Source organism: Sardina pilchardus, chromosome 11 (assembly GCF_963854185.1).
Source record: "Sardina pilchardus chromosome 11, fSarPil1.1, whole genome shotgun sequence".
Classification (NCBI taxonomy): Eukaryota; Metazoa; Chordata; class Actinopteri; order Clupeiformes; family Clupeidae; genus Sardina; species Sardina pilchardus.
The window spans coordinates 1,939,240-1,966,995 of NC_085004.1; the positions used below are offsets into that span (position 1 = coordinate 1,939,240).

The 27,756-nt window shown below is 47.2% G+C and overlaps 1 protein-coding gene and 1 long non-coding RNA gene across 5 annotated transcripts in view; one reads left to right on the plus strand and one right to left on the minus strand.

Moving 5' to 3' along the window:
• Window positions 1–20,644, minus strand: part of dmxl2 (Dmx-like 2) — a 58,861-nt gene extending 38,217 nt beyond the window's left edge. For 2 of the 4 annotated variants that reach the window (XM_062548626.1, XM_062548623.1), the window contains exons 1-14: window positions 20,343–20,644; window positions 13,219–13,344; window positions 8,789–8,860; window positions 8,245–8,323; window positions 7,337–7,481; window positions 6,461–6,527; window positions 6,019–6,191; window positions 5,396–5,573; window positions 4,168–4,342; window positions 2,859–3,065; window positions 2,279–2,544; window positions 1,075–1,825; window positions 584–705; window positions 367–456 (exon numbers count right to left, since the gene is read on the minus strand). In XM_062548626.1, the coding sequence (XP_062404610.1) occupies window positions 367–456; window positions 584–705; window positions 1,075–1,825; window positions 2,279–2,544; window positions 2,859–3,065; window positions 4,168–4,342; window positions 5,396–5,573; window positions 6,019–6,191; window positions 6,461–6,527; window positions 7,337–7,481; window positions 8,245–8,323; window positions 8,789–8,860; window positions 13,219–13,344; window positions 20,343–20,429 (2,538 nt within the window). In that variant the 5' untranslated portion in view covers window positions 20,430–20,644. Of the gene's footprint in view, window positions 1–348; window positions 457–583; window positions 706–1,074; window positions 1,826–2,278; window positions 2,545–2,858; window positions 3,066–4,167; window positions 4,343–5,395; window positions 5,574–6,018; window positions 6,192–6,460; window positions 6,528–7,336; window positions 7,482–8,244; window positions 8,324–8,788; window positions 8,861–13,218; window positions 13,345–20,342 lie in introns of all 4 variants that reach the window. The other 2 variants (XM_062548625.1, XM_062548622.1) reach the window with 1 other exon arrangement.
• On the plus strand, window positions 19,741–27,510 carry LOC134095203 (uncharacterized). Its single transcript, XR_009940552.1, has 4 exons — window positions 19,741–19,876; window positions 26,485–26,621; window positions 26,849–26,917; window positions 27,021–27,510. It is a non-coding gene; the product is annotated as an uncharacterized LOC134095203 (long non-coding RNA).
• The last annotated feature ends 246 nt before the right edge of the window (window positions 27,511–27,756 follow it).

Sequence of the window (27,756 nt, forward strand, 5' to 3'; positions counted from 1 at the left end):
ACACACACACACACACTGACCCCTCCTCCCCCCGCCGCACGCTCACACCTCACCACCGCCAACACACACACCACACACACACACACTGACCCCTCCTCCCCCCGCCGCACGATCACACCTCACCACCGCCTACACTCCCGCTGACCGCTTACTGGAGCACATCCCCACACAGCACACTCACACAGCGCCAACACACACCACACACACACACAGACCTCGTTTGGACCAACGCTGCACAGCAGCTCACACAGAGCACCCGGGGCAATTATCTAGCACATCAATAATGAATGAATAAATAATTGATGTGTTTTGGGAAACGAGTGGAGTCGTGCAGCATCCTGAGATCACCTGGCTCGTGTTCCTAACCTGGTTGGTTATGACGTCCAGCTCGATGATGCAGCCTGGTCGGGCGGTGGACTGCTGACTGACGATGTTGAACGTCTCCCCGACGAGTTTCTACCGAGAGAGCGAGAAAGCAATCATTCATTTCTTTTTTTCTCCTCCCTTCCTCGCTCTCACGATGGAGGCAACACCAGCGCGAGGAAATTAAAAAACTGTCAAGCGCGTCAGCGGGGGAACTTACAGAGGTCTCGGGGTCGGACAGCTCGTCTAGAAGCTTCCGCGCGTCCACCACCGCCTGGTACAGCCGCAGGTTCTTGCCGTCGGAGGCCACGAAGCAGGCGCTGGCCGAGTTACAGTAGGTACCTGCAGCAGGGAAGCATTTCAAAAGGGCGCGTTAGAGAAGAGATGACAGAGAAAATCAGCACGCCAGTTAGAAATGTCAGCACTCATTACTGAGTACGAGTAACAGTGGAGGATGGAGCAGAGGGAGAATGGTGTGAAAGGTGTGATGAGATTTGAGGTTGGGTGGCACAGGGTGGTACAGGGTGGCAGAGGGTGGCAGAGGGTGGCAGAGGGTGGTACAGGGTGGCAGAGGGTGGCAGAGGGTGGTACAGGGTGGCAGAGGGTGGCAGAGGGTGGCAGAGGGTGGCAGAGGGTGGCAGAGGGTGGCACAGGGTGGCACAGGGTGGCACAGGGTGGCACAGGGTGGCAGAGGGTGGCGAGGCGTCTCACCGAGCACGGAGCTGGGCACCAGGGTGGGCAGCCAGGCCACGTTGGAGAAGGCGGAGGTGTGCAGCGAGTTGATGCGCGCCAGCTCGGAGACGCCGCCGGTGCAGGAGAGCGGGCCGATGTGGTCCACGCGCCACAGGATCAGCTCGCTGTAGATGGCGTTGGGGTCGTGGAAGGTGCGCGTGGCCGCGTTGCGCAGCTGCTTGCGCGGGAACCCCTTCAGCGATCCCCGCCCGGCTCGTCCGCCGCCGCCGCCACCGCCCCCCCCCTCCTCGTCGCCCTCGTGGTCCGGCCAGGCCCTCTCAGCCTCGGCGGGCGGCGGAGGGGTCAGCAGCGCGTTGTGGTGCGAGGAGGTCAGCAGCAGCGGCAGCACGGTGTGGCACGCCAGGCCGTTCAGGTGGAAGCGGTGGCCGCAGTAGCGGAACTTGTGCGAGACGGTCAGCACGCTGGCGAACGCCGACTTCTCGGCGAAGGAGACGGCCCACTGGTTGAGCGAGCCGTCCACGTGCTTGGAGACCATCATGACGGCGGGGCCCACCACGGCCAGCGAGCGGCTCGGAGGGGCGGCCAGGGCCGAGGCCCCCAGGCTGACCGAGGCGCTGCGCGGGGGACCGTGCCGGCCCGAACGCTTCTGGTCCAGCTCGGCGCCGCTGTCCACCTCGCTCGGCGTGCACGCGTACATCATGATGTTCTTGCTCAGGGAGTTGGCGTCGCCCGTCGGGAAAGCCACGGGAATGCGGGAGGAGAATGTCACCTGGGGGTCAAACACACACATTACACCAGTGGACAACAACAGCTCAGCACTCAGTTAGCTTTTCTCCATTCACCTAGCTACTTTGTACTGCTCAAAATATTTACACTTTCCCATTTAGTAGATGCTTTTTGTAATGAGACTTGCAGTACATACACATTTTCATGAATTTTCATCTACATGTCCTTCTTGGGAGTCAAAAGTCATGACCTTGATGTTTTCACCCAAACTATTTTTCCACAATACATTTTCTTGGTGCTGGTGCTGGCAGATCACCTTGCTTTACCAGTAAGTGTCTTCATGCCCATGGTATCTTAACATGCATGACAGACAAAGGCTGACAGACAGACAGACAGACAGACAGACAGACAGACAGACAGACAGACAGACAGACAGACAGACAGACAGACAGACAGACAGATAGACAGATAGACAGATAGGTCACATGGTCCCTACCTGGACTTGTCTGAAGATGCCAGGGATGAACTCGTCCAGGTACTTGATGTGCCACACCAGGAAGGAGCCGTCCACGGGGTGGATGGTGAAGAGCATGTCGGGGCTCTTGTTCCACTCCAGGGTGAGGGTCTCCATCTTCCTGTCCAGCAGCATGGTGGGCAGTGGGACGCTACTGCTGGACCCGGGCGATGACGCCTTGGTGCTGCCCTCCTGCTCGCCCTCCTCGCCGTGCTCCGACAGCGCCTTATCGGACATCTCGTCCACCTCTGGAACGCCACACCACATGGCAGAGAGAGTTAAGAGATCCACAATGTGACCACCGCTTGTGCAACGTTAGAACATCTCAGCCTTTGAGAAGTTCTCTGCTGGGTTATAGATGATGCATATACAGATTGTCTGAAGTATAAATCAATAACTGCTGCATATCTCTAACGTGTCTCCTCAGCTTGTTCTAAATACTTTCATCTCTATCTGGCCCATGTAATACAATAAACATTAATTCATCAGGTCATATATATATATATACTGTATATACTGTATATATATATATATATATATATACGGCTTGTGTTTCACGTACCGAAGTCGAACTTCATGGGCGATCCCTCGGGGTCGATGTCCTCTCCGCCGTGTTCCAGCTGCTGCTCGGACAGCTTGCGCAGCTGTTGCATGAACAGGTCCATGGAGGTGGTGAAGCTCAGGTCCTTGTTGTTCAGCCAGTGGACCACGAAGCCGCCGTTGGGCTCGTCCGTGGAGAACAGGGAACCGGCCAGCGCAATCGGAATGTCTGAGGAACCAAAGAGAGCGAGCGAGTCATTAAAGTTAATTACAGCTACTGCCATACCTGGTACCCATCTTTTAACTCTATATGGGCATAGATGTTATGCTGAGAGCTGACATGTCAAATGAGAGACTAGCGTTTGTGCAGGGTTGTAGTACAGGCTAAACGCCAGTAAACACCAGTTTATCCACCTTTGACATTTCAGAAATAGTTTATTATTATTTCTTATTAGAGTTTATCCACCTCTCAAGAGTTTATTCACTTATTGCAACTTTTAACATAAAAAATCACTCTGTTTTATCCACATTCACAAGATGTACACTCATCAATATTCTAGGAAGCATTTACTACCATTGGTATTGTTAATACACATTAGACAATAACCTCCACCATCATCACACATGCTCTGAATGGCTTTTTTAAAAAAAAAAAAAACATACTGCATGGCGCAGTCCACCTTACCCTGATCACAGAATTCAAACCTCTAATTTTACCACTACACCTCTACGTACACACATTAGATCAGTTTAATTCACTTTCAAGTTAATGACTGACTTAAAAATCACATGTGGCTCAGCAACCAAAAGAGGGTGTGAGAGGAGTTTGCTATTGAGTAGGGCCTGTTCAATGAGACAATGCTGAATCATTTAGTTTTAATCAATGTAAATGGTCCTGCAGTTAAGAGATCAATAATTCAGCTATTTACGGATCTATGGGTGCCATTGGGGCAGTTGCTAATGCCGGAGAGTTCCTTTAGAGCAAAAGCACAAGAAAGTACCAGACATAATATACCACTACAGACAACTTTAAAGGACTGAAGTTGCTTTGGCACTTGTTTTTCCACAGTACATTAAATCTGTGATTTCAAGAATAATCACCACTAGGTCTTTGTAATTTGCTACAGAGAAAATATCTTCTAAGAGTCCCTGTCTTGTAGCAATAATACTAATGTTATTTTATCAAGAGAATAGTTGAAAGTGCTTCACAGAACCTTTTAAACTAAGAAAAATAAACAAACAAAAGCTCAACAGAAGCAGCAGAAGGAAGCCATCAAAACCCCAATTATCTCCATTCCGAAGGCGCTACTGTAGCCCGTGGGCGCCATTACCCGTGTTGGGGTTGATGCTGGCGGAGATGTGGAAGTGGCAGAGGGCGTTGGCATGGTGCGAGATGTGCCGGTGCACCTCGTGAGAGCCCATCTGGCTGGGCAGCAGCTCGGTGTGGGCCACCAGGGCCGAGGATCTCCTGCGTCCACGCCGCAAGTGCTTCAGGTGGTGGATGGACTGCAGGGGTCAGAGCAACCAGAGATGACCACAGCGCTCCATCACATACAAACACTACTAACACCTATGCGAGCAGCAGAAGCCAAGACAGGGAAGCGTTGAGCCTAAGATCAAAAGTCAATATTTATATTAGACAAAACAGAAGCAAGCAGCAGGCCATAAAACACATCACTCGTAATGCTCACACTGCAGCGTTGAGTTTCATTGAGCGCACAGAACAAGGGTGAGGAGAAGCGACTTTATCTTTTGCCGTTTTAAGCCCCAAAAGTCATCTTCTAGGCAGCGCTGTATGGAAGGCACTAGGGTTAGGCTCAGGGTCTGGTGCTTTGAAGTGGATGGTCGCAGCGCTGCCTTGAAGTCAACAGTGGGGGCTTAAAACACCATTGAGCAGCTACTTCAGAGGAAGTGAGTCCCATAACTTACATCATGCTCCTATCAGCATGCAGGACAGAACATGCCGGACAAAGAGACACAGACACAGTGAAAGAATGAAAAACAGAAGCAGAGCAACCAGAGATGACCAGAGATGACCAGAGATGACCAGAGCGTTCCATCAGACATCCAAACAAACACAAACACAAACACATGCAAGCAGCAAAAGCCAAGACAGGGAAGCGATGAGCCTAAGATCAAGAGTCAATATTTAGATTGCATAGAAGCACGCGGCAGGCCATAAAACACATCACCCACGACGCTCACACACTGCTGAGTGTTGAGTTTCAGTAACACACACAGAACAGCGATGAGGAGACGCTACAGTACAGTAAAGTACATCACGACAGACACAGTGAATCCCATGACTTACAGCATCATGCGGCTATCAGCATGAGCATGCAGGACAGAGCATGCCGGACAAAGAGAGACAGACACAGTGAAAGAATGAAAAACAGAGGAAGGGGAAGTATGTGTGTGTGTGTGTGTGTGGTGTGTGTGTGTGTGTGTGTGTGTGTGTGTGTGTGTGTGTGTGTGTGTGTGTGTGTGTGTGTGTGTGTGTGTGTGTGTGTGTGTGTGTGTACATGTGTGTGTGTGTGTGTGTGTCTGTGGCCCGCTCACCTCCAGAGCGTGCTGGATCTTGTCCTTGCCGCCCATGTGGGGCAGGCTGCTGCTGAAGCTGGTGCTGTTCTCCGAGATCTGGCCTCCCAGCAGGCTGTCCTCCGGCAGCAGGGTCTCTGACCACAGGCGGCAGATGCCGTCCGCACACGCCGTCAGCAGCACGTTACACACCGAGCCCCTGGAGCACACACACACACACATGGACACACACACATACACACACGCACACACACATACACACACGCACACACACACGAATACACCAAAAAGGAATCAACAACCCCATCTCCCCCAGTGAAGGAGATTGTGGAACAGAAAATTCAGTCATATCGTTATTGTTTTTAAGTTTGACTTCCTGTTTCAAATGACTCTGAATCACACTGTGCCGGTAATGACAGCTCTCTGTCCCCTGAATGCAGCCACTAAGGAATCAATACTGACATGCAGTCATTCAGAAAATGCTTTTTCCAGACTCCAGTACATCGCTGCTGCACACACATTTAGCTTTCCCATCTCCAGCTGAGCACGGGCATCCATTTAGGAATCAATCTCTTGGCATGTGTGTGCCACCCGGCACCATGTGGGTCTACCCCACTCAGCGGCTCTGCTGTGGCCTCACTCACTTGGGCATGTACTTGCTGGTCTTCCTCCAGGAGAAGCCGGTGACGGTGCGAGGGTGGGCCAGGTAGACGAAGGAGAAGTGCACCGAAGGGGCCTTCTTGTCCGGCACCTCGGGGATGACCACCGCAGACTTCCAGCCCGTGGTCGGGTACCACACCTTGAGGAGACAGTCATCCTGGCACAGACAAACAACAAAGAGGCCAAGTTAAAGAGGCAAAAGCTGCTGCAGGCATTTTAATACAAAAAAGATAAAATAAAAAAAGACAACACAAACATGTGTAGCGAAATAGGCCCATTGTAGTGCTAATTACAAATAATATGTGTTCAAGAGTTCTACAAAGCATAAAAACGTCATATTTCAGTTTTTCAGCATTTTTTCTGCAGTCATGTGCTAACAGTGCAAGTAAAATGCAGATAGTTCATCATGCAGTAGAGTAGATGTACCTTCCCAGCAGTGGCAAAGTACTCCCCATCAGGAGACCACTTGGTGATGTGCACCGCAGCTGCGGTCCTGGAGAACAAAACACAGAACAACTGAGACACGCCAGGCAGGCCACTGGCTTACACACTTCCCTCTGCGGAAAGTCCGATATCAAAGGTGAAAATAAATATTGCTTCAGTGTTTCAAATTACATTGTTTTTGCAGTTCCTGAGACTACAGTACATGGTCACCGGACACAAAAACGGACTCGTGCTGTTTTCCAGCTGCAGGCTGTGATCAACTGGGCCTCACGTCCTTCACAGAGGAAGTGGTTTTGAGCTCTCGGGGTGATTGGGGAGGAATTAAAACCATCAGAGACGCACGGTTTTCAGTGACCGAGAGCAACCCAACGTGTCTGTGGTTTTGTCAATTACAACACTCCCTTGTTCGTTGAGTACATTTCTCGACGGTTTCACTTCTCCATTGCAGCAGCACGAGTAAAATGAGCCATCAGCACTCGTCTCTCTCTAATGTGCTTCCCTCTTCCCTCTCTCAAGGGCACCGCTGCTCTCAGCCAGCTTCCCTACGCCGGGGAAGGATGCGCTCACAGAGGCCCACATGAAACGTGTCTAGTTTGAGCGATTCAGACATACAGTACTGTACCATCTCAGCACTGGAGCTGGCAGTGACAAGGAGAGGCCTAATCATGTGCTGGATTAAAAAAACATCAAATCCTAAATGTCTGATCTACAAAGGCGACTTGTTCTCAGACGGAAGTCCTACGCCCCTGCTGGCTCCCAAATCCCCTCTCTCCCTGTCAGAGGCGAGCGTCGCCGTGCCGACTCCTCTGCTCGCGCCCGCGCGAGGTGGTCACGAGCGCCCGCCGGTGTGCCACTCACTTGCACTGCCACACACACTTCCAGTCGTTGAGGACGGGGTGGGGCTTGTCGTCGGCCAGCTGGCTGTCCTCCTCCTCCACCAGGGTGTCGCAGGACGGAGGCGCCCACAGCTGCAGCCTCTCCGTGGCCGCCAGGATCCGGTTCCCTGTGGGGGGGGGGGGGGACGGACGACGACATCACACATCACACATCATCACACACCACAGGCCTTGAAAACATCTGCCCCAGCTGGCGTGGGTCACATGCTACATCATGTAGGGCCCCATAGGCTTGAGCATCAGTGGAGAGGGAAAACACTGCTGCTGGCAATGAACTATGGAGCCCATGACAGTTACTGCTGCACTTCACCTGCAGAACTACTAATGGAGAATGGAGACTAACAAGGTAACTCATGATTACTGATAGAGTGGAGTATAGCAGGATAACTGATGAGCACTGATAGAGTAGGGTATAGTAGAGTATAGCAGGGTAACTCATGAGCACTGTTTTCGAGGCATGAAAATGTCACAGTTAATTTGCTTTGCTCTTCCTTGGATTCTCTCCCTTGTAGCCCTGTGAGTGTTCGTATTCAAAGGTTATTGTCATGCTATAGGCCCAAAATAACAAGAAAGCCAGCGCCTCCAGCCCAAACACTAGGCTCCAGCTACCTAAGGGTGATTAGGAGTCCATGACAAACATGATTAATAGCAGGATTCCAAATCCCCATGTCTCTGAGTCTGCCTACACTCATCCACAGAAAAGAGGCTGCGGAGGATGAAGAACATTGATTGCAATGAAATATCTGAGGATCGTGTTTCTTTTCACCTACACATGGCTTTCTTGTTTTGTTTGGGGTGTTTTTTAATCAGTGAGTGGGGGTTGGCTGCAAAACATTCAATACAAAACCGTCCAAAGGAAGATTCTTTTACCTTGTGGATCCCATGCCAAATTGTAGGTCATAGCATTGAGGAAGAATTGTCCGGTTTTCTGCCATTGGTAATTGAGTTGCTGTGGAGTGCACACATTTAATATTCAGCATCAAGTTTACAGACCCTGCAAGATCATTCTCAAGCTGGCGGGAACACTTTTAGTTACGCTATTGACAGCAGATTCTGGGAACACATTTAAATAACTGCTGTCGCCAAAGACAAGTCTTTGTGCAAAACCTCAAAAAGGAGGGAACTGTAATTGCAAGCCCAGCCTGTATTATGAATGTAGCAACAACAAAGGCTTTCTGGGTGGCACGTCCTATAGGCAGAAAACAAGCAAGATATATGCAATTGGAGTACTCCACAATGCTTAACATGATAAGCCCTTAGGGTTACGCTTTTCTCAATGAATGGGGCTATTTTTGCAGAAATGATGTACCGCAGAAACACAATGCTTGGACTCTCATAACAGCCACGCAGTAGGGGAGCCTGAATAATTGATAGCAGAATTTCATAACGAACTCGCCGTTGAGGCAATACCTACCTTATGCCGCTTGTTTGGGTTTGTGATTATTGGCTCAAAAATGCACACAGTGTTTCCATAGGATGCTGCAATCTAAACAAAAAAAATAAGCCTTTTAAGTACCAAACGACTTCACAAGGCATTACAGTGCTTGAGTAATTCGGGACGTGAAGCATTTGGAATGAGGGAGGAAAATGGCAGGTAACCTAGCACAGTCTGTCTCAGTGTGTGTGTGTGTGTGTGTGTTTTTGAAGTAGCTTGTTCAGAAGTAGAGCGAGAGCAGAGAGAGAGGGGGCGAGAGGGTGGGCTCGTGAAGAGGAGAGTGTCACGGACTGAGCCGCGACGTGCTCACGCAGCGTGCAGCCAGCCAAACACTGGCGCTAACATTCAAATTGTGCTACCGCTGTTCTCATTGTCATATCACTGTCACTACCGTTTACTCTGTTCTGTTTCTGGTTTACTATTCACAATGTCATTTACCACCGTTTGCCATAAACACCAGCTAGCATGCAGTTCTGTTTAAGGTGCAGGGAAAGGCCTACCGGCATTCTTAAGTAGCAAATGTGCGTGACTCCATTCATATACAACTCGAACTAAGCATTGTCATTTTCATCTCCCATCTGTATTAAGGTCTCCTGGTATCATATAATGAAATTGTCCACACAGGCTGTCAAACTTCTCATTTATTTGGTTAAAGCTTTGTAATTACATATCCGTTGATAGTTAACTCACCGCCGTCCCGAACTCCGGTTAACTTCCTGGGTTACGTCGGGAAACCGAGGGAATGTTCCACATGGTTGAAATAGAGGGGTTTCGTGGGTGATTGGTGGTGGGAACCATTATTGCAGGGGTGTTTTTGTGTTTATCATTATTGTGGGTTTTATATGTCTACAAATGTGTTTTTGGAGGGGGAAACCGGTTGTATGTCTTTGTATATTGGTTGTTTGTTTATTTGGTTTATTATTTGATTATTATTATGTGATTACTTAGATAATTGATTTTTGTTTGCAATGGGGCAATCTAGTGGGTGGGGCTACAGTTAGACTAAGGCTGTATTAGGCCCCATGGCCTCAGTTGTGGGAAGAACAGTGCAAAGTGATAGTTGCTGAGAGAACTGGGACAGAGGAAAGTCATATATGGTAAAGTGTGCAGGGTCTTTATTGATAGACATAGCCTGGCAACTTGATACCCATTTATTTTCCGTTTTGAACAGTTTTTGTTTTGCATTTTTGACCATTTCTGACACTGTAAGTAATTGCAATTTTAAGAAAAAGATATTTGAAAAAGAAGAAAAATAAAAGAAAAGACTTTTTAAGGAAACTTGCATCCTCCCTGACTCTGCCATCGGCTATCCTGCCACATTTGGTGTCAGAAGTGGGATAAAGAGTCAGACGGAGGTGAAGTACTGCGGCAAGCCAAGATGGCCAGCAAGAAGAAGGTGGGAGAAGCTGGAGCCATAGGGGGCGACACTGAGCCAACTGAGCCCACTCCAGAACCCGCCACACCGGATCCTGCTATCAACCGGCTGGCAAAGATGTTCGAGTCTTTCATGGATGTGCAACGGGCCAGAGATGAGAGGCTGGCGAAGGAGTCGTCCAGGCAGGCCCATCAGTTCCAAGTCCTCACGCATCAGGTGACTCAACTGCAGCTGGAGGTGGAGGTGACCCGGGAACGGGGGAACACACCGCTTCTACCAGACCCAGAGGAGCCTTTACGGGAGCCACCATCAACTCCGAGCAGAGGACCTAGAGGCTACAAACCAAAGATGGCTAAGCTGGAGGAAGCTGATAACATCGAGCACTACCTAACCACCTTTGAGCATCTCGCCACAGCTTTTGACTGGCCAAAGGATGACTGGGCCATACATCTCATTCCGCTCTTGACCGGCAAGGCCCGGAGTGCATTCGTTGCTATGGATTCAGAAAGCACGTTGGACTATGACCTTTTAAAAGAAGCCGTGCTAAAAAAATATGAAATTAACTCAGGACGAGAGCTCACTGATGAGGAAATCCTGGCGAGCGTGATGATCAAGAACCTGGACACCGGTGAGGAGATCCCTCTGATCCAGGCTGAGGAGAAGCTCCCCACTGGCATCAACCCCCTCACCCTGCACATCATGAGGAGGACCAAAGGGTACATCACAAATGACTCGGCGCAGTCGGACGATGATAAGTCCTTGGCCCCCCTCACAGACACCGATGGAGGAAAGTTGGAGCAAAAGACCGCGCAGCTGAAGTTCCTGGGCAAGTCGGTGAAGCAGGCGAAGCACCTGGCGGAGGAGTACAGCGAGCAGTACCTGCCGGGCCGGGAGGAGAAGAGCAAGCTGGACCTGAGTCATCTGCCGGAGGGACGACAGCGTGAGCTCAGCAACATCTTGCCTGAAGACCTCTTCATGGAGCGACCAGGACGGACAGCGTTGGTGGAACACCGGATCGTGCTGGAGGAGCAGCCGGTGAGACAACCTTCATACCGGGTACCAGAACGCCTGCTGCCAGTCCTGAAGGAGGAGCTGGACATGATGGTGCAGCTTGGAGCAATCGAGCCTTCCTTCAGCGAATGGAGCAGCCCCATCATGCTGGTGCCTAAGGAGGACAGGAGCGGCCCCTTCCGACAAGTTCCGTTCTGCAAATACAGTGGACAACTCCAACCTGTGGCTTACATTAGCCGCAAGCTGCTGCCGAGGGAGTGCAATTACTCCACTGAGGAGAAAGAATGCCGGGCAATTAAGTGGGCATTGGACTCTTTCAGGTATTATTTGCTTGGGCGCAAATTTGTCCTAGAGACTGATCACCGAGCATTGTCTTGGTTGGGACGCATGAGAGACTCAAATGCGAGGATCACAATGTGGTTCTTGGCAGTTCAGCCATTTGACTTTGATGTTCTGTACAGGGCTGGAAAGTTGAACTGTACAGCAGACTTCCTGTCTAGGATGCCACAGGGGGCATCTCCAGAAGGGGGGGCAAATGTCACGGACTGAGCCGCGACGTGCTCACGCAGCGTGCAGCCAGCCAAACACTGGCGCTAACATTCAAATTGTGCTACCGCTGTTCTCATTGTCATATCACTGTCACTACCGTTTACTCTGTTCTGTTTCTGGTTTACTATTCACAATGTCATTTACCACCGTTTGCCATAAACACCAGCTAGCATGCAGTTCTGTTTAAGGTGCAGGGAAAGGCCTACCGGCATTCTTAAGTAGCAAATGTGCGTGACTCCATTCATATACAACTCGAACTAAGCATTGTCATTTTCATCTCCCATCTGTATTAAGGTCTCCTGGTATCATATAATGAAATTGTCCACACAGGCTGTCAAACTTCTCATTTATTTGGTTAAAGCTTTGTAATTACATATCCGTTGATAGTTAACTCACCGCCGTCCCGAACTCCGGTTAACTTCCTGGGTTACGTCGGGAAACCGAGGGAATGTTCCACATGGTTGAAATAGAGGGGTTTCGTGGGTGATTGGTGGTGGGAACCATTATTGCAGGGGTGTTTTTGTGTTTATCATTATTGTGGGTTTTATATGTCTACAAATGTGTTTTTGGAGGGGGAAACCGGTTGTATGTCTTTGTATATTGGTTGTTTGTTTATTTGGTTTATTATTTGATTATTATTATGTGATTACTTAGATAATTGATTTTTGTTTGCAATGGGGCAATCTAGTGGGTGGGGCTACAGTTAGACTAAGGCTGTATTAGGCCCCATGGCCTCAGTTGTGGGAAGAACAGTGCAAAGTGATAGTTGCTGAGAGAACTGGGACAGAGGAAAGTCATATATGGTAAAGTGTGCAGGGTCTTTATTGATAGACATAGCCTGGCAACTTGATACCCATTTATTTTCCGTTTTGAACAGTTTTTGTTTTGCATTTTTGACCATTTCTGACACTGTAAGTAATTGCAATTTTAAGAAAAAGATATTTGAAAAAGAAGAAAAATAAAAGAAAAGACTTTTTAAGGAAACTTGCATCCTCCCTGACTCTGCCATCGGCTATCCTGCCACAGAGAGGATCAGGTGTAAAGCGCTCTCCCAGAGGAAGAAAGAGCTGCATCAACATGCCTTTAAATAGCACCGAGATGACGCCCCATTTCCCACAATGTTACACGCAATAGCATGCAAATAAATTCGCCACACAAGAAAAAGCATATCTAACATGAGTTTTTCATTTGATGCAGGCAACGCAGATTGAATTTAGTCATTATATAGACATGGCCAACAAGCAGCAAAGCTCTCTCTCTCTCTCTTTCTCTTTCTCTCTCTCTCTCTCTCTCTCTCTCTCTCTCTCTCTCTCTCCTTCTCTCTCAGTACTGCACTACAGTCTGTAGGTCTTCATTTCCCACATGCTGCACGATTCTGCACGATTCTGCACAGCAGTAGCAAGTGCACACATCGCAGCGGGCGTCTGTGGGCATGAGGAGGGAGGAGGGAGGCGTGCGGCATATGGTGACTTACCCGGCCCAGCTGATGGGAGCACTCCACACAGCCCACCTGGATGTTTCCATTCTGGGCGCCAGGGATGATCTGCACGCACTCAAAGTCACTGGCCAAGATGACGATGTCACAGCCGGATCCATAGGCCTGCAAAAGCACACAAGAGTCATCTTAGGGCTGTTCAGATTATACAACTATGGAACCGCAGAGTGTAGCTGCTAACAGTCAACAGTGCACTCAGTTTCACATTAAACAGAATGGCTTTTTCGTGACCCTCGTATACAGGAATTCCCACCTGCAGCGCAAATGGCCGGTTCAGCTAGCGAGACGTAAGACCATCAGACTCACACTCAGTCTCCGCATCACTTTGATTTTTCCATCAGCACCAGGTTTTTCTGCCCATTACATCACAACAGCACTAACAGAATTGCTTCCGCAGCACCTACATTCCATCAAGCTGAAACACATTTGAGCACACACTGTCGCTCTGACCCAGCACTGCCCCCTCAAATGACCCCTCCTCTCCCCACCAGGCAGTGTGTGTGTGTGTGTGTGTGTGTGTGTGTGGGCCTGTGGCACTACAGTGGGGCCAGACCAGACTAGGACTGGGGCTCTGGCTGTGAGACAGGTGTCCTTTTCCCCGGGGTTGTGGCTGGCAGCTACGCTAGCTTAGCTTTGCACTCATTTGTGCGTTCAACACACACACACATACACATGAGAGGCTGACACACACACACACACACACACACACACACACACACACACATTCACACACACGAGAGGCTGACACACACACACACACACACACACACACACACACACACACACACACACACACACACACACACACACACACACACACACACACACACACACACACACACACACACACACACACACACACACACACACACACACACACACACACACACACACACACACACACACACACGAGAGAGAGAGAGAGAGAGAGGCTGTGGGCTGGAGAGGTGTGGATGGAGGTGTGGGTGGGTGGCTGGTTGGTGGGGGAGACCTGGCTCTGCACCATGACTCTGCAGAGGAAGCCTTCCAGCGCTCCGGCGCTCTCAGCAGAGGGAGAGGAGGAGGAGGAGGAGGGGGGAGGTGGAGGTGGAGGAGGAGGAGGAGGAGGAGGAGGAGAGGAGGAGGTAGGGGAGGAGGGGGAGGGTGCTCTCAGCAGAGGGGAGAGGAGGAGGTAGGGGAGGTAGAGGAGGGGGAGAGGAGGAGGGGGAGGAGGAGGTGGTAGGGGAGGTAGAGCAGGGGGAGCTCTCAGCAGAGGGGAGAGGAGGAGGAGGAGGGAAGGAGGTGGGGGAGGAGGAGGAGGAGGGTGCTCTGGTGCTGGTGCTGGGGCTGGTGGAGTGGGGGGAGCCGGAGCAGCTAATCACTCCTGACGGGGCCCAGTGCAGCACCTGTTGTTCCCTCACCCTCCCCTATGGGTGTCCCCTCCCCCAGGCTCCCCAGCCCACCTCTCTCTCTCTCTCTCTCACACTCCCTCTCTCTCTCTCACTCTCCCTCCCTTCTTTCCAGCGCTGCAGGACATCGTGACCGTTCCCATCCTCATCATGATTTATTTATGGGAACAGAAGACTGAGGGGAGTGCAGCCACAAACACACACACACACACACACACGCTCTCTCCCACGCCGAGACGCTCACTCAGCACATCACAGCCACTCCGCCTGGGTCATCAGGCTCCACGTAATCATTTGCTGTATGTATACACTACTTGTGTGTGTGTGTGTGTGTGTGTGTGTGAGTGAGTGTGTGTGTGTGACTGTGTGTGAGTATTGTTGTGCATGTGCTTGATGCGGATGGCGTCTGCACTACAGCTAGTCCACCAGGCTGCGGGTGGAGGAGGCGTGAGACAGTGATGGAGCTGGTGGAGATTTCGCGGTGGCGGCAGGCATTATGGGGGAAATTAAAAGGCGGTCACCGTCACGCACAGGCTAGCCATGCTTAAAATACCTCCCTGGAAACGCCTGCCGTCACAGGGGGAGGAGGAATGGAGGGGAGAGGAATACACACTCACTCAGTTTTCACATTTCACACTCACATTCATTCATTTTGCAGATGCTTACAGTCTATCCCAAACAACAAACTCACTCATTTTCTATCTTTCTGATAAACACTAACACACACACATCCATCCATTCATCCATCATAGAGGGCCAAAACAGCATCTCCCTGCCTTACACTTCTTCCTACACACACACTGCTGTGAGCTATTTGGTCTCTCTTCCTGGCTCTCTGAACAGTGGCACATCCTCCCATCCACACACACACACACACACACACACACACACACTTCACAGCTGCGGCAGTAACGCAAGTCTCCAACGCGCCAGAGTGTAGCCTGGCAGTGCACGCAGTGGGCATCGCGGGCTTGGCATGGGGGCGGCGTGCTGCTACAACTGCAGTGTTTCCCATATATTTACTTATTTGTGGCGGCCCACCACAATATCAACACTGACCACCACACAATGATTTTATGTTGTACTACTTAAACTGGATGAACTCCTTTCATTGTAGAGCCATGCGCACCTTTGTGCAGCCTCTCTGTCCCTCAACAAACATGCATGCATGTTTAAAGAACATATGAAAAAAAAATCTGTTGTTGACGACTGGCTAAATCGCAATTAAATCCAGTTAGCATCATAAGTACGTTGCGCAAATTTGTTTAAAATGTGCGCACAAACACACTACCACCACAAATAGAATTAAATTCTGTGGGAAACACTGAACTGCCCGTCCCGTCCCACACGCCTGTCGGCGGTGCCTGCCTGCCTGCCTGTCGACCAGGTTTGTGTGTGTGTGTGTGTGTGTGTGTGTGTGTGTGTGTGTGTGTGTGTGTGTGTGTGTGTGTGTGTGTGTTGTTAGGAGGGGGGCCGGCCGCTGTTCCAGTCCCGTGTCCAGCGCTCTGCCGCGCACCGGACGGACAAGCCGCTCTCTCATCGCCCGGGCGCAACGGAATACGGCGACGACAGCTCGGCTCTCAGCCGGCGGCCCCGTGCCAGGTCTGCCGCGGCCGACACCGTGCGGAACCAGACGCTGAGTGCCCTGCGCTACCCTCGCAGTCCCAGGCTCTGGGCTGCTGTGCTGGACCAACAACGGTCAACGCAACCCAGCACTACCGCCAAGGTGTGTGGCCGCAATAACGTCCATTCCGTGTTATTCCGCACAGGTTCCATTTACGGCCAACACGGTCTCAAGGCACAGAGGCTGCAACAGAAACTGATCTCCTCCCCCGAGCTACTCGTCATGTGTGGAGAGATCCATCCTGATGTGCGGGGACACACCACTCTGCTCATGATCACTCTGTAGAGAAGGCTGCTGCACCTAAACCCATATTGTGTGTGTGTGTGTGTGTGTGTGTGTGTGTGTGTGTGTGTGTGTGTATAGCGCGTATGTGTGTGTACTGTGTTGATCAAACTCAAGGGAGTGATTTATCATGTGCTGCGGTGCAACATAGAGCATAGAGAGTCTAATGACTCCTGAGCGCACCATAACATTACTCTAATGGCTGTTACGGCAGCCTTTGATGACGGGAGGAAAGACAAACATTTCCTGCATTCAGCCAGCAGCCGCCTCCACTGCACAGGCCTGTGTGGGCTATCTGCACGACGCACTGTGATTGAACAGATCCATTAGGAAAAGGTCTCTCTGCACGCTCCCCCACAAAGCCACTTCAATGGTGAATTGAAATTGCATTGTATGAGGCCATATCTGGAGATCTCCGATGCTCTTTCTTTAATAGAAGATCAGGCTCTTCGGAGGGCCCCCTTACTTGAGCCGTGCCAAACCGCGGTGATAAGATATTTCCCCCTCAACATCAACGAGCTGGCACTTCACAGAGAATCTCATTAAAAAAGAGAGAGAGAGAGAGAGAAAACGGAAACCACTCTGAGTATAGTGTCCCACACAAATGTCAGTCATTTCTGTGACTAATGCCATCTAGTAGGCCTAAACAGTTTTCAGTTTCCGCCCAACGCACACACACACACACACACACACAGAAACACACACACACACTGACTTGGCCAGTGTATAATCAAACATCAAACACACTGTGGATGCGCTGAGACTGTGGATGCTTAGTAAATCAGATCCCACTCCGACTAGAGGATTTACAGCAGAGACTAGAGAGCAGCGAAGGCACCACAAACACACTGCAGCTCCCAGACCCAACATCATCCCGTTTCATCATCTCCTGAAACAGAAAACATGACAAAGCAGTTGACTGAGCCCTGTGGTTGGGTATGTATCTAGGCCGGGCAACACCCTGATTCTCTGTGTGTGTGTGTGTGTGTGTGTGTGTTGGCTGTGGGAGTGGGCGCAGGCGAGGAGAGTCAGACGGAGCACACGGGGCCTTGGGGAGCGGCGTGAGTCTAATGGCTTTGGACAGGTCTCGATGGGGTCTAGTCCCTCATCACGTACGATACGCACCACCCACCAGTCACCACGGAACAATGAGACCCTCAAACATACACAAGGCTGTCATCTGAAACACCAGAGCTCATTTTTGCTCTCTCTTTCTCTCTCTCTCTCTCCCCCTCTCTCTCTCTCTCTCTCATGAAGAGAGAGAGGGAGAGGAAAGGACAGAGAAGGAAGGAAGGGGGGAGAAAAAAACACTCTTCCTCCCCTGACAGCTTGTGACTTTGACGTAACACAGCAGAACACTCCTCTGACAGTTCCGACAGTGGCGCAGCATTGCGTGTGATAGCTCTATATGTGCTTGGAGCAGAGGCGCACACACACACCTTTCAAAACACAGCTTGCTGGCCCAGATCTAGTCCTGGTGCCCGGCTGCTCAGCGCAGACACCTAGTCAAGACAGATAGCACACTGCTGTGCCGCTGACACTCCACACTTTTGAATGGGCGCAGGTTCGGCCTGACTGTGGACATAAAGCGGCGAGATAAGTCCATCTGGAATTTGCATGAGCTCAGCTGTGAGTAGGATACTAAAACTGTGGTCTGTAGATAAGCGGAAACAAGCGCAGCCTCCCCCGGTGAAGTGTGTTGTTATATTGGACTTGGAGTTATTTGTGCTGATTTTCTCACAGTCATGTGGTCTCCATCAGCTGTTTGAGGTTACGGGGTTCTTTCAGTTCCCCTTTCCAAACGGTGGCTCAAGCCTGGAAATTCAGCACCAGTGGCCCACGCTCACGTAGCCTAGCGCGCTAAAGCTGCTCCCCCCCCCGCCCCCCCCCCCCCCCCGACATAATCTTCCTCGAAAAAGTCAATCTATCTGAAGGTCTCTGAGAGCTTTGAGTGCTCGATCATCATTCATGAACACCAGAAGCATTAGAAAAATTATTTATACACCAAAGACATTGGAAGCGTGGTTCACTGAGAGGGCACATGCAAACTTACTTAAACGCAGGACTTGGAGAAATGCTGTTACGAAATCAAGTGTGGCACATTACCCATTCACTAGTAATTAATTTCCCATGTATAGGCCTACAGGAAGAGTCATTGTGTGAGCATCTATTCTAACATGCTCTGAATAAGACTGAACAGACTTTTCATTGTTATCCCTGTGTGATGATAATCTGTCTTTTACCCAACGCCCATCAAAAAAGGAGAATTTTCAGATATGGCAATCTGTCATCTCTGCGCTGCACTGGGATTTGAGCTCGTGATTTTTTCTAAAGGTTGCCTGGCCAGTCTCATCATGCAAACATAACCCCGCATGGCACATCACATAAGGTGGGAGCAGACTGCATGCTCCAGCACCACTAGCCTGAGCCCTGAGACTGAGACAGCCTCAGCAGCTGTATAGGAGGAGCATTCCACAACACACGATTCCTGTTAGAGTTAGCCAGATTATTGTGCTGAGTGCAAACTGGACACCACCCAAGTCTAGAGAACACAGACTTGAAATCTACACTATGAAGGATCAGCTCATTAAGAGAGATGTGATGGCGATGTGACAACAAAGCTTTCCACTCTACCATCCACCCATCTTCTTGATTCTGTCCCGGATATCACCTGCTTTTTGTTTTGATTAGATAACATGCCAGGGCTTGCTGAAAAAAAAATGCATAGACTCAAATGTGCCTGATCTTTTGGAGAAACGTGTGTCAGCTGTTTGAGGTTTCACTCAGTTCAATAATCCAGATAACTCATTTCGCTTCTTTGCAAAATCATTGTAAACACAATTGATTGCTCTTCTTTTGGTACTCAAATAGGAGGAACTGTCAAACAGACATTTCGTTAGTCGTGACAGGCAACCAAAATACGTTGAATAGGGACGATGTGATAGTCAACTTATCCGTGCTATTTACCAACACTGGAAAACAAAGCAGTGCCAGAGGTCATTATAGCTTGTCCACTACCTTTTGCGAAGACCACTGAGGCCCAAATCAATGCTATTGATCTACCGTACCTCCCACATGAAAGAAGAATTTGTACCTGCATACATCACACTACACAGACCTCTACGTCACTGTGCACAGCTGATGCCTGTCATGACAGCCACTTAAAATTAACCATAAAACGCACAGACGTCAAATGCCAGTTTGCCAGTTCGAGCCCTTGCTACAGACGAACTCTGTATGTTTGTTGCAGTCGATGCTATTCGAAAGAATTTGTCTCGGGGATGGATGTTCGATTGTTAGCTAGCATCTTCATGTTGGGAGCTATGCTATGTGGAAGGACCTGGTAAGGCTGTAAGATCAGACAATTCTCTAGATCTTGAGTCATATTTAAGGTCATCTTGCTTTCAGTGTATCATTTTTAACAACTTCACTACATAAATTTGCAAGCAAATATTTAGCTAACCAAAAATGCTCAGTAACCTTGAGCATCCACTATCGCCAAATGGCTAGCCAGCCATCCTAACGTTACCGTTACATCCACTACCGTTCAGCTGTCACCCTGAATGAACGAATGAATGAATGACGATTAACATAATTATGCCACCGGCAATTAACGTTAACAATACCACGATGATCCATTGGCGTTATCATAAACATCTAACCACAGTGCTATCATATCCACCGTTACTACGTTTGACGTTTATGGAATAACCAAGCTAGGATGGCTATCTATCTCTATTTGTGCAGATAGCTAGCTCGCTAGCTTAGTAGCCAACCATGTCAGGTGAACATCAACATAAAATACCTACCGTGAAAGGGATGTCATTGACGCTTCCGACCGAATAACAACTGTCCCCGGGATTAACAGCTCCGGTTAGCACCTGGTGTAGATGCATTTTACCTTCTTCGCCAGTATAAGGATATTTAATTATTTACAACACGAACACTCTTCCACCCTCTCGGTTTCTCCATCTAGCTAGCAACTGGGAATCCCATCCGTCTGTCTCCGGCCTGGCGGTCTGTTCTGGCTATCCCCTGTAACAGTCAACTATGTCCTTTCTTTTCCTGTCACGGGCATGAACGAAATGTCGTCCCGTTCAACTGCACAGGATGCAGTCTGCCACATAAAGCTTTTAAATATCCCTTCCTACTCGGTGTCAACACTGACGCCCGGATTATATCATTTGGTGAATGACAGGATCTCTCTGCAGCGGCGCTAGCGGGCGCGTTCATGAACTTCCTAGGCACGACTGCAAGACCATAGAGCTGCGCATAATAGATAGCGCAACGGTAACATGCGCAGGAGCCTTAAAGATATCAGATATTTTCTTCACAGTTCTGGCCATCAAAACGTACATTTAAATCCAAGTGTTAATAGCTGGCTTTCTAAAAAGGGGAAAAGGAAAAAAATACCCGTCAATTTAGATCGCACCATATCTAGACTTTCTAAATCTATGCGCATGACACCCATCTGTGTTTGTGGAGCGCGCAGAACAGTGACGAGTACACACGCCTGCCGTGATCATCGAAATGCAGAGGGTTTTCGGCTAGAATAACCTTGTTTTATTGTGCGTGAGAAATGTGAAAAACCTTTTACACATATGCGACGATTAATTTCTACTCTCAATGCACATGCCAATTGAATCGTTGAGGATAGCTGTAGCCATATTCCTCAGCAGTTATATTTAACCAGACGCATAGGGAATCCCCACCCCCCTTACAAATAATTTTGGTGCATTCTGCTGGAAATATATTACATGTTCCAGACATTGTGAATGTTTTTATAGGTTAGGCCTACTACATGGGTGGCGGGAATGAATTAGGCTATTAAGCCTAAAGGCTTGTTTTGGTGATTGACCACTCTCTCTCACACACAGTTTGAGATGTAATTTAGGTATTTTTTATGTCTGTTTATTTTTATGACTGTCTTGCCTAACTGAAATACAAGACACCAAAATAACAATAACATCATCATTTTTATCAGTAGACTTAATCACCCAAATCAGGTGAGGAAATGATAAGGAATTGAATCAAACCAATGACAGTGATGACATAGTGATGACTACTAGAAGGCTAGGCTATACTACTATGACATTAAGGGAACAATAGTGTCTCTATTAAAAACTTACTGTACAGGTGGGTGACATAATGGTAGGCTAAGGCTTGAAAATGGAAGAAGAGCATTTAATCCACAGGCTCTCTCTTCCTTCAAGCCATGCAATGTTGGAGCCAATGAGGAATGCATATTTCTTATATGCACACACCCATTGGCATGGAGCTGTTCTTAATTAAAGCATTACATTACATTACATTACTACATTAGCCCAAGCCAAACGTGGCATTTACCCCCAATTCATGACTAAGACATCATACCGGCTGAGTCATCTCTGAATGGATTATCTTTGCTTTATTGTCATGAAAGAGCAGCTGTAGTGTCTGCATGGACTTCTGATTTATAGCCTACAGGACTGCAATTTTTCACGCCACTTTCATTTTCATTTTGGCACTGAATTAGCCTAAATGAGTCACTGGTGATGGGGGCATTTAAAAAGCGAAATGCCCTTATTATTTATGAGATACTGAACTTGTGGAGGAAGAGACATACAGCTCTGTATTGCAGGGGGGGAAACTGTTTCATAGAATAGCGTAATTCTATACAGATAAAGGTTTATGGACATGCTAGAGCCATTGTGAAGCAGTGCTCTGATCTTGCAAGAGGAAAATTGATTGCGTTATCGATTTTCTCATTTCATGGATCGCTGCTAGCTTCATGTTAATCAGACCCTTGTGCATTAGCCGCTCTCTGAAAAACAAGGAGGGTAACTCTCAACATCCTCTCAGATCAGTGCTTTTATACAGTATGTTATTTTAGTTTGTTTTTTTCAGGTCAAGGTATTTTGTGACATTTGTTTGTGTTGTCTTAAACTTGTTTTGAAAGACAAGCGAGAGAGAGAGAGAGAGGGAGAGAGAGAGAGAATCTAAAGGGAATCCCCTGCAGCTGATGTCACTCTTGACAGACAGTGGACAGATGTGATATGTTGGCCAAAAGCTCCTGAGCATGTCACCATTGTGGCACAGTTTTTTTTACAGCAGAAGGTATCCAGGGATGAGCTGTCATCACCAATTAATTTAAATCTGACTAAAAATACTTCAGAAGAAAATGCTCATTTGTATCACCTCATAAATACAAGCCATAGTAAGTGATTCAAAGCGATTTATAGCACTTTTTTCCAATAGTATTTGTAACATTTATTAAATATGTCCTCAAAAATCGCTTGATCTCCATTCTACCCTGTAAAAAAAACAGTATAGACTTACACAGCCCTGGTTGGGAGGGTTGTGGTTCAAATATGATAAGTTGCTTTAGACAAGCTAAACAAACGCAACATCTTCTGGCATGGCTTACCCTACCTTTAGTTTTTGAGCCAACTAAATCATTCCGTGAGAATGACATTTCTGCCAACCAAAAACAAAACAGATAATGTTTACTTTGTGCACACTGGTAATTACGGACTTTTGCAGTTCAGGCAGGTATAGTGAAGTCATATGAAGAGTAAACATGATAGATTATAAAGGATTAATGCATAGCGTGCAAGGTAGGACCGCTGGTCTTTCCACCTACGCAAAGAAAATAAAGCACAGTTCCCATGTTCTCTCAATGCCCTCCTGTAACTTCTTGTAAACTGCAAGTCACCCTTCCCAAGTCCTCTCCACCCTTACTCCTTTAACTTAACACTAAGTCTTTAGTCTGTAAAGAGAGGAAGAAAGGGGGAGAGAGTGTGTGAGTAGGTGCATGTCTCTGGGCATGTGTGTGTGTGTGTGTGTGTGTGTGTGTGTGTGTGTGTGTGTGTGTGTGTGTGAGAGAGATTTTTTGTGTCTGTGAAAATGTACTGTAGAGCTTCCAAGTCAAGTCTGCAACTATAGATAAATACCCTTTGAAATGTCGTAACACAGGTCCATCTGGAGAGGATCCCATTAATGTCCATTTCTGGCAGATGGAGTGAAAATGTAGCTTTTTTTGGCGACACTCATGGTGGGTTTGGTGCACATACTGTAGAAGGACGACTATAAAAAACGCCATGCAAGTATGGTGGAGGATCTATAAAGTTGCAAGGCTGTTTTCATTCCAAAGGCCTGGGAACCTCATTGGGATGCATTGTGCATGATCTCATGAAATACCTGGTTATATTAAATCAGGGTCTGTGTGTCTGCCAAGACACTGAAAGTGGGTCATGATCGGATCATCCAACAGGTCAATGAACCAAAACAGATCAGCACAAAATAGCTAACTGAACATAAAATCAAGCTTCTGTTGTGGTTATCTCTGTCTCCTGACCTGAAATCCATAGACTCCCGGGGTGAGCAAAAGAGGAGAATGTACACACAGGACCTACTGTAGAAATACAGACAATCTGGAGAAATTCTGGTTATAGGAATGGTCTCAAATCCCTTGCTTTATTCTTCAACTTGACATGTCATAAGAGAAAACTACATGTTAACTATAAACCAGCCTATATACACACACACACACACACACACACACACACACACACACACACACACACACACAGACACACACACACACACACACACACACACACACACACACACACACACACACACACACAGTGGGGAGAACATGTATTTGAAAAACACCATGCCAATCTCTAGCTATGGTGAAGGGTACAGTATGTGATGATGTGGGGCTATTTAAAATCCTCCTGCTCCTATGGGAATTTAACATAGGGGTCAAATACTCCCCCTTAGCATTTAAGGAAGAACATTTATTTATTTACACATTATTTATACATTCTTCAATCACAAAGAAAATTTGTGTCCTTAGCGGTTTGATTTGTACTCATTATTTTAATTAAGGCATTAAGATCTATTGTCAAATTATGATTTTATATTCCTGTTTTTAGGCAACTTTAGCATGGTATCAAATACATGTTCTCCCCACTGTATATAGGCATCTATAGCCTATATCATATATATATATATATATATATATATATATATATATATATATATATATATATATATATTCTCGTGGGGAGAATAAGTATTTAATTTTTTAATTGAATTTTGATCATTTTGAATTCCAGAAACATGCTTCAAAAAAAGTTGGGGACAGGGAATGTTTATGTATGAATGTTTAAATATGTGCAGAATACGGATTCATCGTGGGCACCCTTCACAGCGTCGCAAACTTGCAACATACTGTACCATGTAAAATATACATGGAAGTATACAAACATGCTTCATCAACAAAGACAATCATAAACAGAATGTGCACAACACCACCAACAATCAGGCCTACAGTAGCCTAAGCCCAATAAGTAGATTGAATAAATGCTAATACTTATACAGTCATTTGTTGCTGTTTAGCATCTTGCAGATAGTAGGGATGAATTCATTTTTAAAATATATTTCTTTAACCTGCAGTTTGCCATTTTGAACGCTATTTCCTGATTCAGTATATGGAATCTATCTAGATTCTATGTGCCTCCCTGAGCAGTGACTTTTCATACAGTAACTGTATGGAATTATTGAAATATAAGGTATAATTCGCTGATCATCTGGGGTGTACCTTGTTTGGTTTGCAAAGGCCTTCATTGTATTGTATTGAGTCTCAGAGCTTACAGTAGAACTCAGATGCCAGATGTGCAAGATGCACATGCCATAGGCACTAATGCACCTCTGCATCCAGATGTTGGGGTTCGAACTGAGCACTAAAACAAGTTGGATAGGTTGGATACTTGGATAGAACCTTTTTTGTGATTTGTGAACATTTGTGATTTTGGCAACTAAATATGAGTTAATGAGATTTGCAGATTATTGCATTCTGTTTTTATTCGCATTTTACACAATGTTCCAACTTTTCACAGTATAGGCAGGTGTTCCAATATACAGTATATTGTGTAAACAGTAGTAGCCTATACAGTTAAGAAGGTGGAATGGTTTACAGTAATAAAATAAATTAGCTATAAATATGTGCATTGTATTAGCAGCAACCTTATAAGAGCAGAATATATGGATATGCAGTACGAATAATGTATGAAGAATATGTAAAGATATATGCCATGCAGGAGTAGAAACATATTACAATGTTCATTATTTATCTATTGTTTATTTGTGTGGTTGCCTCTGTGTGTGTGGCCTCAGTCAGCTTGATAGGCTTGTTGTTGTGTGTGTGTGTGTGTGTGTGTGTGTGTGTGTGTGTGTGTGTGTGTGTGTGTGTGTGTGTGTGTGTGTGTGTGTGTGTGTCTGTGTCTGTGTGTCTGTGTGTCTGTGAGAGAGAGAGAGAGAGAGAGAGAGACCAAATGAGACCAATCATGCCTTAATCAAGTTACTCCAGTATTGCACATCTGTTTGTGTTTGTGGACTAACAGCAAAATCATGTGTGCACTTCTACTGTATGTTTCTGCAACTATATTTCACACTAGTCTCAATGCAGTTCCTTGGAAATTCAAATGGCTTCTCAACAGCATATTTGTAATTCTAAGTCAGTGTCTGGGATGTGCAGGGGTAGCACGATATGCTAATGTGCACCTTCACAGAGGCTGCAAACGCAGGTGAATAACAAAACGGACACAGTCAAAGATCAGGTGAGGTTAACATTATCACAAGACTAAATCATCAGAGAATAGAGGGATGCCTAAACCCTTGTGAAAATATATACCTTACACATACAGTATGGAGGGCGCCTTTAGTATTTTGCCATAGATGTAAACTATTGTAACAAAGAGCAGACAATGGAATACATGTACATGTTAAATATAGTCCAAAACACAAAAATGGGATGTAACATATGATTGTGCTTTTCATGGTTCTTTAAGTTAATTTATCACGTGTTTAAGTTCACACATGCATTCACCACTAAGCTATTGGCCTCTCAGGTCAGACGTACTGTGATTAGAACCTTATCCATCACTGTTGTTTTCATTCCAGCTCTCCAGTACGTACCCATGCCAGATTCTGCTCACGGTGTCCTGGTCCAGTTAGTCTGTGCTTCATCTGCAAGATTGATGACCTCCATTTCACAGGAGGCTCATGCTCGCTCCGTCTCCTGTTTACACTGAGACACGGTGAGTCCTGCTTATTGTGCTGCAGCAAGTAAATCAGTCCACTGCTTTCTGTCTGGCAGAGAATGAGAAGGTTTCAGTCATTTGAACTCTCGTTTTTATGTGCGGCGATCATGCCTCTTGGACACAACTATTTGTCTCATGCTTACGAGATGTTTATTTTATGGCGGTCATTCATCTCAAGCTTTTGTGGCAACTTAACTGCTTTTTGGATGGTTTTTCATTTCAAGGATTTACAGCACACGACTATAAGACCATCGCACCACCACCAGTCCACCACTGCATGTTACGCCGTTAGGGTACTTTCAGAGATCAGATTTGATTAGCAACAGGACATCCTGCCAATTAAATTAATTTGACAGATGAGAGTAACCTTTCTTTCTGTATTGTTTCCATATTCAGCTGGAGGGTAGACTTGAAAGGGAAGAGGAATATTGCAGGCCATTAAGCTCCTACTTTTTTTCCACTCGCAAGGAGACGCAGAGAGGGAGAGATAAATGCACTGTCACCTCCCTGCTCCTCATCTCCACGCTCCTCATCTCCACGCTCCTCGTCACGGCAACACCCTGACAGCATGAATGTATTGAATTGTATGTGTACTACTATGTGTGTTATGGGAGGGCATGTTTTGTGTGGGTCCCTCACCCTACTATGGGGCTATGGGAGGACAGAATAATTGGGGTTGAGTGATTGTGTGTCTGTATTGTCTTAAATTATTAGCCCTATATTTTGTTTTAAGAGCACCTTGAATTCATATTCAATTCATAAGGTCTCTAGCAGGATGACAAGAGGCATATAAATGTAGAGACATGCATACATATTACATACATGCACACACACACACACATACAGTACATCAGGAAGGAGGAGTTTAAACTCTTCAACCTTAAGATTTCACCACTTTCCAATTAAATTATGTTAAGAACTTGAATGTCAACAGTAGTGGGAATTATTATTCATTATTCATCCCTTTGTTTGGCTAGATCAGGATGTATTTGTTGTCTTTGAGTTAAAGGTTCCTTTCCATTGAGAGATAGACGTGTTGGCAGGATAATCCCCCAGCTTCTATCCAGTCTGTTTGTGGGGCTAAATCCAGCTCCTGTGTAGTGAATCTCCATGGATATGAACAGATGGTATG